Consider the following 15,926-nt stretch of genomic DNA (forward strand, 5'->3'; position numbering starts at 1 on the left):
TCTTTAATGGTTCAAAGGTTACACTCCAAGCAAGGACACGAGTCAATGAATTATGTTTTCTCCTCCCATATCAACTCTTAGGCAGCAGGCATGACTCTGGTATGTGTCACACCATCATTTCATGACATATACCTGGCAAATTTAGTGGTTCAAATGTTATCTCCCAAAAATGATACACATTGCAAAATTACATTTTCCTTCACAAAGACCTTGACCCTATAGCAGAAGGTGTGGCCAATATAAGTGGTACATCATCTATTCATTATAGATAATAGTGCAAAGTTTCATTATAATATCTTCAGTGGTTCAAATGACATACACCTCAAATGTCATACACTTGACACTGAATTAATCCCAGAATTAATTTCCCCTTGCCAGAGCCTTGACCTTTAGGCATGTATGCATGGCTAAGGTAACCAACAAACCATATAATCATCATATATAATCTGGCAAAATTCCATGAAAGTCCCTCCAACCATTATATGGCTTGGATAAGTCAATGTTAATGGCAAAATTCCATGAACATACCTCCAATGCAAATGTTAACAGCTGGACAGAGAGACCATGCCATGATACACCCAGCTAAAGACAACATATGAAAAGAACATAATACCTTCATCTGCAAACATACAAGAGACAAAACAAAACCCAAAATGCTACGGTAACTTTAAACAACACAAAATCTGCTGAAAACTTAGGATATAGCCCCAAAAACTATTCTATGGGAGAGAAAAAAACAGTTCTGTATACTTTCTGTTGATGCAGCTAATTCCATGATGATATTAAATGTTAATATATCAAATGGGAAAGGCTTAAATGCAATGTTCAAAACTTAAAAGACTTTGTTTTGATCAGCAATAAAAATTACTTGAAATCATAGCACAGTATAACAAATATATATTTGAGAGCACTGACACAACTTATGTACATTAACAATATGTACAGTTAATACTGGCCAAATGGAACTAAAAATGTCTTCACTGAACAGGAGTGCTCCTTCCTGCACACTCATGCAAATGTACTTGAGAAAGTCACCTACTCTCACGCCCAACTTAAAGTCATACCTGAAATCAATGTTTGCAGTGACTTAAATTTTGTGGTATGGTGTTATATCCATCAAGCGAGTCCATGACCATTTTAAAATGAACAATTATAGTACTTCAAAAGTTCTTCTCTGTGTACAGATTGTTTTGTTCAAAATTAATAGATTTCAGTCATTCACTAGTTTTAAAGTCCTTCAAAATTTCTTCATAATACTTACAAAAACATTTCTGATGAACAAATTACTATATAATACAATATAAAACCTCAGTAAACCAGAAATTCCCCCTAAACTAAGTCCATAATATAATTTAATTTGTTCCCTGTAAACTGAAATCACTCAACTCCAAATACCAAAACAAATTTTGATCTTCAGTTTTAATTTTATGCCCCCCAACCCCCATAAAAAAATCTGAAACTCACTTCAAACTTGGAAATGCAATTTAGCTGGTAAAATTCACAACTCAAACTGGAACATATTAATTATGGTTAACAAATACTGCATTAGGACTGTGGGAGACAAAACCCCATAAAATGCCAGGCATATGTGGTAAAAACTACACTTGACACACATGCTGACAAAAGATAAAGTCAGTCTTTGCACCATAAAAAAGAGCTACATTTTAAGGCAAAATGCTTGTAGTAGGACATATGAAATATTATATTAATATGATTGCTGCAGAAGCTATATACATGTATATTTATCCATGATGGTACATTTTTCAAAATTTAATCTTACAACCTTACTATAACTAGGCATGTATCCTTGCTTTTGATGCTTTGCTGATGAAGTGATGAAGAGAGACAAAAAAAGAATTCTAAAAGCCAGATTCACTCAAAATCCATGGGAAAAATATGTTACATACATATCTCTAAGTAGCCTTGACTCATGTCTCCACTCAGATGTCATAATTTCAGAGTGACCAGCTAAGAACTGTAGGACTGAATTATCCTTGCAAGATAAAACAAGGCTGATAAATGAGTATGACTGTGCGAAAACTTACATTTAAGACCAGTTTAGCACAGAAACATACCGTTTAAAATCTAATAAAACTGAATTCTAAAAAAATCAATTTGAAAATAAGAATGGTGCAAACAAGCGTCTTCAACATTGCTTGCAAAATTGGACAAACTAAACGATCATGAGTAGCAATGGTTAGGTCAAGATAGGGACCAAAACCATTTAAATCTCAGCCCTGTAATATAAAATATCTCTTTTCTCACATCAACACTTAGAAAAATGCCATATTTTTTCCACATGTGATAAAACTGAAAACCTTTCAAAAATGAATTTCTGAGGTTCCCAAGAGCTTCTAGTTTGGAAAGATTTCACTACAGGTAAACCTTTGTTTGGCTTTTGTTGTCAATTCCCTCAAATGTCCCGTATATACTATGCAGATGTAATGAAAGACAAAATATATACCCCAACAGTTGTCTTTTCAGGACTGAATTATGACTAATGCGAATTTTTAATACTGCTTGTGGCAAATGCTAAGAGGAAAGATAAAAAAAAGGAAGAAAGAAGTAACATAATGTAAGTTTTGTAATCATCATATATACTGGGTCATAAGGAAGAAAGAAGTACATACGGTAAGTTTTGTAATCATCATATATACTGGGTCATAATTACAAACAAACATATTGGTTGATAAAAAGATATACCAATGGCAATAAATGCTCAAACTCATGCAACTGATGATACTAACAATGTATAATGTGTCATCCTTATATTTCCCATGACTACTCCAGTTACATATTGGCAAACCCTAGAAATCAACCTTGCTGATCAGCTAATGCAACACAGTTTTACCTACCAATCTGAATGCTAATGAAAGGAGCACTATGACTTCTTTACATATTTCCTAATCAATATGTTCCCAGCAGATGCAGTCAGTGGTTAATTTTATACATGTCCTGGTTTATGTGATGAACCACATATTTCTAACATTGATAAAAAAATTCTCATTTTATTTACCACCAATATCTGCATCAATTTAATTGTGAATGTGTGTGTGTTTGTGTGAGAGAGATAGGGGGAAGGGAAATAACTTACAAATTAAGAGCCTGTTTTTAAGTACATTTTAGAAACATTTCATGAGCTCAAAGGATATACAAATGATAGTGTAATGTTAATTCCAATGTAAAAATATTGCAACTGTAAATGCTCAGAAAGGTTAAGTTTTATATCATCTTCTCATATTCACAATGAGGGTAAAGGATCACACTTCCATAATAAACAATAAGGAAGTAAGTTTCAACCTCAAGGCAGAAAACGTTGTTTGAAGGAGATCTCAAATTATGCTGCTTTAATGTTGGAAGTACTGCCATGGCCATATAATAATCCACAACCATATCATTTATAACAGCCTTGAAATTATTTCAGTCACATGACAAAGCCTAATCTCTGAATGAAAAAAAGTGTAACAAACCTTTTAATATACTATTATTATTAATATAAATTGTAAAACTGAGACTGTTCATCCTGAAGCTAATTACATTCATCACTACATTTTAATAACCTTTCAGAGAGAGAGAGAGAGAGAGAAAGAGATAGAGGGGGTAGGAGATGTCAATAAACACCAAATTTACACAATGAAAGGTACTTAGGAACTACTGAAAAACAGCTTGGTAATATCCAATGTCTTCAACATTACTTTGCTGTAAGACTGATATACAAGCACATAAAAATTATGAATGAAATTACAGTCACTCACACTAGATGAAATAAAATATATCAAAGTATCATAGGTTTCTCTCAGCAGACATTGTCTATAAAACAGCATTAAGACACCTTTTTGTACAGCATTTTGCTAATCATGGCCAATGGGGTTTTTACCTAGTTTGCACAATTGCAGTGGATTCCACAATCTTGCCAAAAAGTTTTTTTGTAAAACTGTCTCTGGTATTACTGCTTTTGCTATGAATGAATGAAGACACTATTGAGTGTGTCTTGTGTGATTTGTATTTTTAATGTAGTTTAACAATTATGCAGTCATATCCCTACAATGTCTGCAAAGTGGCAGTTTATAGTGATGTCTAGCACTGGGGCATCATGCCACAGATGTGTAGCATCATGTCCCACCCAGTCACATTATCCTGACACCAAGCTGACCAGTCCTAATGCTAACTTCTTAATGCTGAGCACCTAGCGAGGCTGCTGTTAGTATTATTTTATAATGGACACTATGGTAAAAATTTACTGAAAGCTCCCTGATGCAAACACATTAAAATTGTACTGCACAGCCAAGTCTTAGATTTAAAAAATTAATTTTGTGGAAATTATTTGGTCAATTTCATGTGTTCACTCTGAAATGTGTATCTGCAAAATAAATTTATCATCATATCTTTTAAGTAAACTGCTACAAATAAGTGGTCAAGAAAACCATATCCTATCCATCTTGATGTCTATGGAAAAACTGCATGCAGATTAAAATTTGTAAAGAACAAATAATCCAAATGAGATGTAATATATTAAGTCTGTGCAGATATTAACACCATAATAGAATGTAACACTTTGTTTAATTCAACTTGATAAGTATGTATTAGAGTGGCAGCAAAATGTATTATAAAAATTACTGCAGAGCAAGGTCTAGCATGGCGACATTTACATTATGTCATAAAACTAAGTCCACTGTCTGCACCCAGTCAGGGTAAACATTTCTTTTAACCTGCTTTAACGATGGTGATAAAAAAAACAACAGGCAAAGGACGATCAACAGAGTATACAAATTAGAAGCTACTGTAGTCATGGGAAATGTATGTACCTCACAACATCTTACATAAATAGTATTTTCAACATAAAGTTCAATATTGTGATGGTTGTACTAATACTAACAATAATACTGAAATGGATATCAATACAGACAAATAATTTGACAGAAGTAAAAACAGAAACATTCTGCACATTGTACTTTTTTCTATATTACACATATGTACAGCTCTATACAGATGCAGTTTGACAAGTATAATGATCAGAGCCCAGGGCTACCAAAATGCCACAGCTGGGCAAGCTTAATTCAGGTAGCACAGTAAGCTTCTATAGGATATAATAACAGGCTCTAAAAAATTTACAAAACCTTAAAGACAAATAATCACAAAGAACACCTATCCTGGGCTACTGGACTCAGGCTGGGAACCAAATTCTTTTCTTGGTAGCCCAAATGGGCTACCATTTTATCTTAAATAATGTGACTATTACAACAAACTTGACTAAAGTTGTTATTAACAAAATATATCTCTTTCTAAAATGTTTTATGTACTATATACCACAACCAAATTGATATCACCTGCCCAATAGTCCAGAAAAAAGCACAACAAAATTGAATTCAGACTAAGTCCAAAAAACCTATTTCTAGTCTCTTACATTAATTCAAATGTAAAGTAAATACAGATATAAATCACAACAAAATGGCAATGATGAGATTCTAACTTTGTTCAAAGCAAAATAAAAAAGATTAAAATTTAATAAATGCTTCCAAATTTTTATGTTAGTTATGGGGGACTGATTTTTAAAAGATTCTCAAACCTGGACTCAAAATTCTGAATCTAGCCTGGAAATTATGAACCATTTCAACTCGAGTTTGAGCTGAATCTAGCCTGGAAATTATGAATCATTTGAACTTGAGTTTGAGCTGAATCTAGCCTGGAAATCATGAACCATTTGAACTTGAGTTTGAGCTGGATCTAGCCTGGAAATCATGAATCATTTGAACTTGAGTTTGAGCTGAATTTAGCCTGGAAATCATGAATCATTTGAACTTGAGTTTGAGTTGAATCTAGCCTGGAAATCATGAACCATCTGAACTTGAGTTTGAGCTGAATCTAGCCTGGAAATCATGAACCATTTGAACTTGAAAAAAATCAGAAAAGGGAATTCCTTCACTTCTGGAATGGAGCCAACATGCTGCAAACTTCCACTCCAACTCTCTTTCACAGATATATCACAGATATGGAGAATACAGATGGCAAGTTTTGATAAAACTTTCAGCAGCACATAAACAATTATTACAACAGAGTGCATTAGTTGGGTCCATTTCAAAGAATACGAGTGCAGCTTTAATGTGGTAGATGATCCGTTTGATATTATCATATGTGAATAAAGACCGTAGCCGGTGAAAATGTTTTCTTATTTATTAACAATACAGTATGGGTAAGAATAATCATCTAAGAATGTTTAATGCAAAGATATTTTGATTTGATTTTATCTAAAGCCAAGCTCCAGTGGAATTTAGTGAAAAAGCATGAGGTGCAAAGTAGGATGGTGTGATGCAATGTGTAGCCCCACAAAAATAATTACAATGATCCTCTTTTAGAATCCTTTCTCTGTTTGTCCTCCTCCAAACAAACAATTAACAGGAATACTGCAAATGGCACATTACAAATCTATCTCATGTCCTTTTTTCCTGCTAAAAACCACTGACAACTGATCCTGGGATTTGACTATTGTAAGATGCAGGTCTGGACAATGTTCCATAACAATTTCTGCAGCCATTAATAAGAGACAACCTGGAATCTGAAACATACCAATGACTTGTATTTTCCTTTGCAGTATTTTTGACCATTAGAACGATAGATGACTGAATCTGCATACACTATCAACTCAAAATATACAACAGGCTAAAGTTTTGCTGGTTTAAAAGTTGTACCTGTATGTGAATAACAGTTGCTGATTAATATTTTCCATCACTGTGATGTTAATCATGAGGTAAATGGCATGGCATTGGCATGTAACAAACTTAGTATCATTTTATATAACAGGTCAAAACTTCATTTAAATATCTTCAGTGGTTCACTAGTTATTTTCAGGACAAGCATATGTCAAAGATACATTTTCCTTGCTGTGACCATCAGATTGAGATAGGACCACAGTATGCTATGCACTGTCTATATGTGATATACAATTGCCAACGTTTTCATTGCTTCAAATGTTAAATTCTGCACAATGATACAAGTCACAGAAGTATGTATTCCCTTTCCTTGCCCTTGACCTTGTGGTGGTGATTATTGGGGGTTATGGTACACAGCACTCTGTCCAGTCATGATATATACTTGGGAAAAGATTCATTGAAATAAGTTAATCAGTCAAGGTTATACTGCAGACATTTATACAAATTACAAGACTACATTGTCCCTTGCCCTGACCATGAAAATGGTATGTGACACACTGTCAAGTTCTGATATATACTTCAGCAAAGTTTCATAAAAAGCTATCCAATAATTAAAAAGTTATGCCCTGCCTGGACAAAGAAATGTCATGCTGGTCCTAAGATGTTTATATAACAGAAGATTATTTAAGATAACAAGTATTATAATCAATACCAATTTGTGGTCCAATAGGCAGTCCTTATAAAAATGTTAAGTTACTTTTGATTGAATACCCAAGCTTAAGCTCCACAACTGAGAAACTTATCTTTGAAAAATGACTAATCAAGCATTGTGTTAACACGATACAGCACAAGGTTGTTTGGATAACCTTCTGAACTCATGGCTTGACCAATCATTGAAACATTTAATAGAAACATTAAAACATTTATGAGTAGCCTAACCTACCAATGTAGAGGTTTAAGTTGTGTGCATCCATTATGAACACTCACTGTTATTGAGACTGGCTGATTCATGCCAGACATGCATGATTTACTTACAACAAAAACCCATGTCACATACATTAGGCTATTATGAAAAATCCAATAACTGTTAAATGCTCATGTCCCATTTCTTGACATAAATGGATATCTGCATATTATATTTTTGTATTTACAAAGCCTTTCATAACTAATAAACCGTTTTACAACAACTATCCATCCATTAGTTTCACCAGGACTTGGTAAATTCACATAAATATGAACCAATTAAGGAAAGCAGTTTAGCAAATCTTTGCAAAACATAAAGTTTGGCATCTACAGTGTTTGGCCTTACACATTTTCCCACTTTTAGAAATTCCACAGCCTTCTAGTATAAATTACAGCTTATAAATTCATCATTTGACATATAAAAATGAAAGTAACAATTAAACCAATCTTCTTTGTACAAAATTATATCTATGCATCCATGTATGCACATATTAATTTAAGAGCACATCAACACAATCCTGACCATATAGTGCCAAATAAAAGCTATGTTCCAGAAAAAAAATGTAAAGATGAAAATAAATTGCAAATAAATACAAGGAAGACAAACCATTACAAAGTAACATAAACATATGGTCCTACAAAATAAAAGATAAAAGGTAACAGTGTCAAAAAATCTTTAACAAGGTATATAAAATAATAGATGGCACAAAAAAAATCCTTAAAAGATCCTATTACAATGTCCAGTACATTTTTCTGACTCTACATCTTCATAATGATTCCTAATTTAATTCACTTTTTAAAATATCATCTCAGTGGCAGTCATTACACTTGACAAGGCTGTGTTCCACTGTCACTGGACATTTTAAAGGTATGTACCTTGGTTTTAACTTTACCCTTCTGGGGGTATGCATGGGTTGGGTATTTTTGTCTCATATGCGAGTGGCAATATACTGCCTTCTTTCAGCCATTTGTTATGCATTAGGGAGATCACCAACCACCAAAATTGTGGACATTACTCTCCAAACATGGGTTTAATGTTCCAAAGCTTGCTTGTGGAGTTTGCATTCCACATGTTTTTCAAGTGTACAGTAAATGCTGTTGTTGTTGTTGTTGTGGGGTTTAACGCCATTTTTCAGCACGATAGGCTATACATGGCGGCCAGTATTAATGATGGAGGAAGAACCCGGAAAACCCCGGAAAGAACCACCGACCCACGAGAAGCTACTGGCAGGCTTTCTCACATGCCCACATTGGCTGAATCTTAGACTCGAACCGCCGCAGACAGAGGTGAGATGGCAGTGATCCGTAACGAAGAGCGCTTTAGACCACTCGGCCACTCGGGGCCCCCAGTAAATGCTGTAGTATTTGGAGCCAGTATATGGAATCTTCTATTCAGAAAAGGGTGATTGCAGGGTAGCTTTGGCTGCTTTGTCTGCATTAATAACTAAATTTGACTAGGCAGACAATAGTACATAATGTTTTTACAGATTTTATAAGCCGATAATATTTAAGAATGAGGATATTAGTGGGTTATAAAATTTAAAGTTTTGTAAGTTTGTAAATATAATATGAAAAGATCAAAGAATTTGTTTTTTGTTAGGTTATGATGTAAATTAAAGATCTGAGTATGACTTTGGTCAATGCAGCTTTGGCTACTTTATCTACCCTTTCATTACTCCTAATAAAACAATGTCACTAGGCAGCCAACAGTACTGAATACCTTCTTCAGATTTTATTAAGCAGATAATATTTCTATAAGATTGACGGTAATAATGAGTTATCAAATTTAAGTTTTTTTAAAGTTTGTAAATATAATCTTAACAAATTAAAGAATTTGTTTTCTGTAAGTTTATGATGTAATATAAAGATATAAGTATGATTTCTGTCTGTGCAGCAAAAGTGGGATGGCTTAACCAGTAACCAGATCGTAATGGTGCCATGAGGTGTTGCTACAGCTGCTGAATCCTTGTTTCTCTTTTTGAATCGTATATATACAGGGACGTATGACTACAATAGACAGTTCTTATGTCACTGAATGAACTCTGAAAAATGAAGCCTGGTATTAGACGTTTTACAATTAGAAACATCAAATATTTTGGTTGGGTGTATAACCAAGGTGGTATTTTGGAAATTGATAATTTTATAGCACTGACAGAACTGATTTATGATGGGTCTAGATGGAGACAAATTCAATGCCAAAAGTTGCAATGAAATTAGATTTTAATTTGGCCAAAAACTATGTCCAATGTGAGATCAGATGGCATAGTCCCAAAGTATAATCAGTTTTGTTCATCTGAGATAAGCTTATGGCATGTTTGCTTAAACTTTGGGACTTTGTGAAAGGGAAGTTCTAAATGCTACCAAAGTCTAAATCCCTGACTGTTTAAATGATTAGGAATCTGCAGATAAGATGTGAGCTGATCCATACACAACCAAGCTATAGTCAAGCGGAGATATGATGTTCTCAATAACCAGAACAAAGCCTTCTATTCTGCTTACCAAGTTTTGTTTGCCACTGCTGATATAGAGTTTAAAAAATCCAGTGATTTCAGACCCTTCTCCCTCATACATCCAATATGTGAAAGCAAAGTTTAGTTCACAGTTAGAATAAGCCCTAAAAACATGTAGAACAAAAGGTGCTAGTAACTGCAATGTGACGATCAAACTCAGACTCACCGACTAGAGGGCGATATGGAAAATATATTCTTTAGTGAAGTGTATTGTATGAAATTTGTCTATTTACATGACTAAAAGCCTGTAATGTAGAATAATTTGGCAATGAGGAGGAATTGTGTTATTTATCAAGATGGACGGTTCTCCAGCAGACAGTTATTGGGTCCAGTTCTGTAAACAAAAAGAGATATTTCATAAATATTGTCTTTAAATAGCAGCAATTTCTTTGCAATTTGGTGTCAGGCATATTTTCGTTTTGCAACTGGAGGGAGTAAAAAAAGACATGGAGATTCTCCTAGTGTATAATTTAGGGGCTCTCCAGTTTTGTAATTTGTAGACAACAAACTTATTGAAAAGCTCAAAAGAACCATCAGATGATTTTTCAATCCTAGCAGATTCTTTAAGACTTTCATTATCTGATGCTAAGCATGAATTACCACTATGGCCAGATTTGCTGCTCTTTATGTGGGCTATATCTAACCAGTTTTCCACAAATAGTCTTTGGCTTTTTTATTTATCACATTGTTACAGTGACCACTGGGCTCAAGGGCTTGCTGCTCTTTTTGCAAGCCATACCCGAACCTATCTGGGAATACTAGGTTTTGTTCATAATTGAACTGGCTACTTAAGGGAACTAAAACTTTATTTTAACATAATCACTGAGTCTTCTTCAATTTAATAAATAACAATAAAATTTATCAGCAGTTGTGAAAGGTTTGCTATTCCAAAGCATGTTAATTTTAATGAGTTTACTCAAGGAAACACCTTCACAGTGCTGGATATTTATTTTGTGCACAGTTTACATAAATAAAAGTGTACAAGGCTGAGAAAAATGGCTTGATGAAAAGTAGTTGCCCAACTGAATTTATTTTTTACAGTAATAAATGGAAATATAACGAAAGAATGGCTGTTGCAGACAGGTGCTTCAATAATACAAATAAGCTTTACTGCAGATTTTAATGTCGTTCTAAAATTTCTATGGCTTTTTGAAAAATCAACGGGAATTTGTACAGTGAAAGTTAACTTATGGCCAAATATATATATATATATATATATACACACACACACACACACACACACACAGACTAAGCCACTGGATGAAATACTCTGCTTAGAAACACTATATTATACCAGCATTTACTACAATAAGCCTCAGCATTAGTCTAAATTGTGAATATATCAGAAAACAACACATTTTGAGGATCAGTGGATGGATAGCATTATTAAACATTGCATGTGAAGTTACATAGCTCTAGACTGTAAATAAAAGTATTGGTGTTCATTATGCATGAAATGTAATGGAAAATAAGATTTAAAAAATGGAGTCTAGTGGTTTTCCTACAACCTTTGTGCTGAAATGGCCCTTAATTTTTTTTAGCTATGTCCATGGTACTCAACAAATTTAATTGTAAATACAGAAAATACAGAAAAATATTGATACTAAAAACAGATCTACTTGATTGAACAAAAATGTAAAAATATGAAAGATATTTGGCAAGTATTTGAAATAATCTTTCCTGTCAGACCAAATTATCAAATTACACCGAGTTCTATGTCAAGGTTCATCCTCTGTATCAATGTTTCCATAGACATCAAGACGGACAGGATAATCGGGAAGATCTTCATACCCTGGTCTCCATATTGTTAGAAGATTGTGCGACGGGTTTCTCCCTCCTCGTGCTAACCCTGGTCCATAGTGTAGTCCAGATTCTTTCCAGTTTACTGTGAGACCCAGGTGGCCTAAAGGAAACAAAACACCAAATTAGTAAATCAATAAATAACAAGGCTACTACATAACTCTGTCTCACTTTCTTCAACCTTGCCCTAATGTATTTCTGTTCAGGTGGTGCAGTTATGGATGGGTTCGATTCAAATAAGTCAGTAAAAAGATCAGACACAGAATGCCATGATGATTACATAAATTAATTTCACTTGCAAACCCAAGTATGTATGTGTGTGTGTGTGTGTGTTTGTGTATGTATTTATGTATGTTCATATATATATATAACACAAATAATACTATCATACAGGTTAGAGAATTTTTAATTCGTACTCTATGGAGAATAGAGCCTAGGTCCGTGGGTAAACGGCACCCAATGCCTTGCCTGCATACATGAGCCCAAATTTCCTCATGACTAAACACAACAGAAAAGTATGCACCTCAATCGGTGTTATATGCACTTGTGTGTAGCAGACACACTCACATGATGACCCAGTAATTAATTCTCATTTATCTACAGTCATTCAGGATTTCTATGAAAGAAATCGAGGCATATATTATTAAATATACAGAATTATAAATATACACCAGAAATCACTGGAAATACAATGTGCTCAAAAATACTTTCAGGCTAAATAACTATTTTGGGATTATTGTGAATTCATACAGAGACATTCTGGATTATATCAGTGATACATCAAGACTGTTAACACGTCAACATTATTCAAGGCTGTTAGTACTTCAGCATGTTCAAGACTGGAATTCATTTGGAACTGTGACAGAACTGCTAAGACTATTTTGGGATTTAATTCACAAAATTACAAGTTCTTTTCAAATTTTTACTCTGTATTCTTGGGTAATAAATTATTTGTTGAATTTTACTCAACTTATTGATTTTGCTCTTTTTTTTTTACTTCATTTAAGGTCATCAAGTCATAACATAGGATAACAGTTAAATCAGATTACAAAATAAAATGATACAAAACAATGCTGAATTGTTTCTAAACCATGATAGACATTGTTTTATGCTAGCAAAAAACTGTCAATGACAATGCAAATACATGTATATAAATGGCACTGTTCTTATAATAATGGACACTGATAAATCTGTCTTGATAACCTAATTTTCAAGACAGATTTTTTAGTCTTAGTAATGAACTCAAGCCTAAAAATAGTGGGTGCAGACAATGAAATGTTTACCCTCTCTCTCTCTCTCTTTATATATATATATATATATATATATATATATATATATATATATATATATATATATATATAATCAGTTTATAATTTATAAATTAATAATTATGTTTTGTATATTTTTTCTCTATCCTTCAGGCTTACTGCTTCCTACAATATTTTTGGGGGGAGGGGTAACATAGCTTTAACAATTTTACAGTCATATCGCTATGATGTCTGCAATGTGGCAGTTTATATTAATATAGGTGCAAAGTTGGGTTGATTGAAGGCATGAAGAACTGCGTACATGAAAAAACATATCATTTTAAATGTAGGTCCTTCATTCATATGAATATCAAAGAAGACATTCACTGATTGCTACATGCAGTCCAGAAATCCTAAACACAGAAACCACTGGTTGTGTTGAACAATGGTAACTGAATTCACGCCAACTACACAAAGAATTCTGAGGTGACTGAAAAATGTTGGTCTCAGTAGGCAAGTGATCCATCAATCAAGTGGGTCACTAGATCAATCCCCTTATTCTCAAAACGGTTTAAACACAAATCAAGCTCAAAATTCCAAAAATACAAATATAGTGTTGCACCTTGGATTCTAGGGGCAGGGGACACTGTGTTTCCCACTTTCCAAATCTGGAGAATACAAAACATTTTAACAGGGCAATGGAAAATTATAGTACATCATGCATCTGTAGTGCTAACAAATGAGATAATCTTGTTTGCTCCGACTGTTCTGCCACCATATCTTTGTTGTCTGCACTGTACTATCACAATTTCCATGATGACAGGGATGAGTATCTGTTGTAACTCTATTGGAAAGAAATTTTCTTGGCCCTGGCTTTGTATCATGTGTCACATGAGAAATGCATGAACATAGGGGTCTGCAAACAAAGGCAAAAAGTAGATCTGTCTAGACTGTCAGATAATGCAAACTCCCTTGAAACAAAGAAATAATTTCAATACAGACTATAATTCAAAGAGTATAAAACAGATACTGCAGTCACATTCAGAAACTCAAAATCATAAACTAGTCATATTACAGCAACAAAAATGACAGAAATAAAAAAGAAAAACCAACAGTTATTTTAATATCAGACACTCATTGCAAACCAGGAAATATTTCTCATAACAAGGGTGCAACAAGTGATCAGAAAAGTAGAAAAGAATGTCATAAAAACAAAATGTAAATGACATTTTGCGAGAAGATATGATCATATTTTTAAAAAAAGAAGGTTCAGACTCTTGTACTGACAAAGAAGTTTTATCGCAATACAATATCCAAAGGGTGACTAACACCAAAGATCGAAGTTTATGAAATTAACAATGCAAACAATCCATTTACCAGCCATTGTGTGCATCTCCAAATATTTAGTACTATTTTATTTGCCCACCAGTAGATCAGTTCTCTGACGGAAAAATAATTAGTGGTCCAATACATACATTGCTTTCATATGGATACTCACTGTCATCGCTTAGTATTTTTATCACATTCAGCAACTCTGACCATTGCTAGTGCCAACACAGACATGGATTCATATCCACTGTGATGTTTATCTATTGGACAACCACTGTCATGTACATTTAATTTGCATTATGAGCTAAATTTTATCAATGGTTTTAAACTGTAAAGAAATGCTGATGTAACTTAAGTTTGTCCATGCTGTAAACAACTTGTTTATGCAGCAAGAGTTTATGGCTAATCTTGTTTAGAGTAAATTTTTCCTTTGGAAATCTTCAGATTCTAATATGTCATAGGTCAAGTATAAACTGGATTCGATAAAGAAATGATACATTCCTGTTTTAGATCTGTCTGTCAGATATAACTCAAGAGTAATTAGTTAACAGTCATTGGAATTACAAAAGACTCACTGACTATTGGACTGGCACACCAGTTTGGATTATTGTGAACTAATTCAAAAACAGTCTTGATTGCATCACTGACGTACATTCAGAACTATTGCAATTCATTTGGAATATTCTATATATTTATGATCGCATTACTTGCCGTGTCTCTTGAATTTTAACTTTGTACTATAAAGAAATAAATAACTGAATGATTTTACTTAAATGGTTGGTTTCACTTCTTTCTGTTATGTATTTATATATTTTAAGACCTAGCATTGCAGCAACTAAATAAAACTTAGTGTGTACTTTATGATTATGTCCCAATGAAAATGAGCACTGAGTGGGGCATGCAGTTTCAAGGATAGGGTGATATAGGACAAAAACTGGGGGAGGTTTACTCTGAAGGATATTATCATGGGCCAGGCCCAGTGTGTGTCATATGTTAACTAAATAATACTACATCTCTGCAAAATGTTCTTTACATAGTATTCCTCTATAACTTATCTGATTTCTCAAAGCATGTTTATTTAATGGCTAATAAATATTGAATTAATTGACATGTTTTATCAGACCTAATAAAATATTTAGAATAAAACATTTTAAATATCTTATTAGGTCTGATAAAACATGTCAATTAATTCAATATTTATTAGCCATTAAACTTAATAATTTGGATCATTCTTGTCTCTTTCCAACACTATCAGGGTTGACACATCATTAAGTAACTGTGACATCAATAAACATATTGTTATGACTCTTTGATCTTAAACTAACTAACAGAAAAGAGCAAAATCCAATAAGTTTTGTAAAATTCCAGAATTAATTTATTTCCCTAAAATATAAGTGGAAATTGAAAAAGAACTTACAGTATTGTGAGTT

The 15,926-nt window shown here is 33.4% G+C and overlaps 1 protein-coding gene across 2 annotated transcripts in view; it reads right to left on the reverse strand.

The window, feature by feature from the left end:
• Positions 1-11,768: 11,768 nt before the first annotated feature.
• Positions 11,769-15,926, reverse strand: part of LOC149793285 (uncharacterized) — a 124,153-nt gene continuing 119,995 nt past the window's right edge. For both annotated transcript variants that reach the window (XM_089966343.1, XM_089966344.1), the window contains one exon: positions 11,769-12,023. In XM_089966343.1, coding sequence (XP_089822469.1) covers positions 11,839-12,023 — 185 coding nt within the window. In that variant the 3' untranslated portion in view covers positions 11,769-11,838. The remainder of the gene's footprint in view (positions 12,024-15,926) is intronic.

The sequence above is a fragment of the Sinohyriopsis cumingii genome, chromosome 8 (genome assembly GCF_028554795.1).
Source record: "Sinohyriopsis cumingii isolate HCF-2022 chromosome 8, ASM2855479v2, whole genome shotgun sequence".
Taxonomy (NCBI): Eukaryota; Metazoa; Mollusca; class Bivalvia; order Unionida; family Unionidae; genus Sinohyriopsis; species Sinohyriopsis cumingii.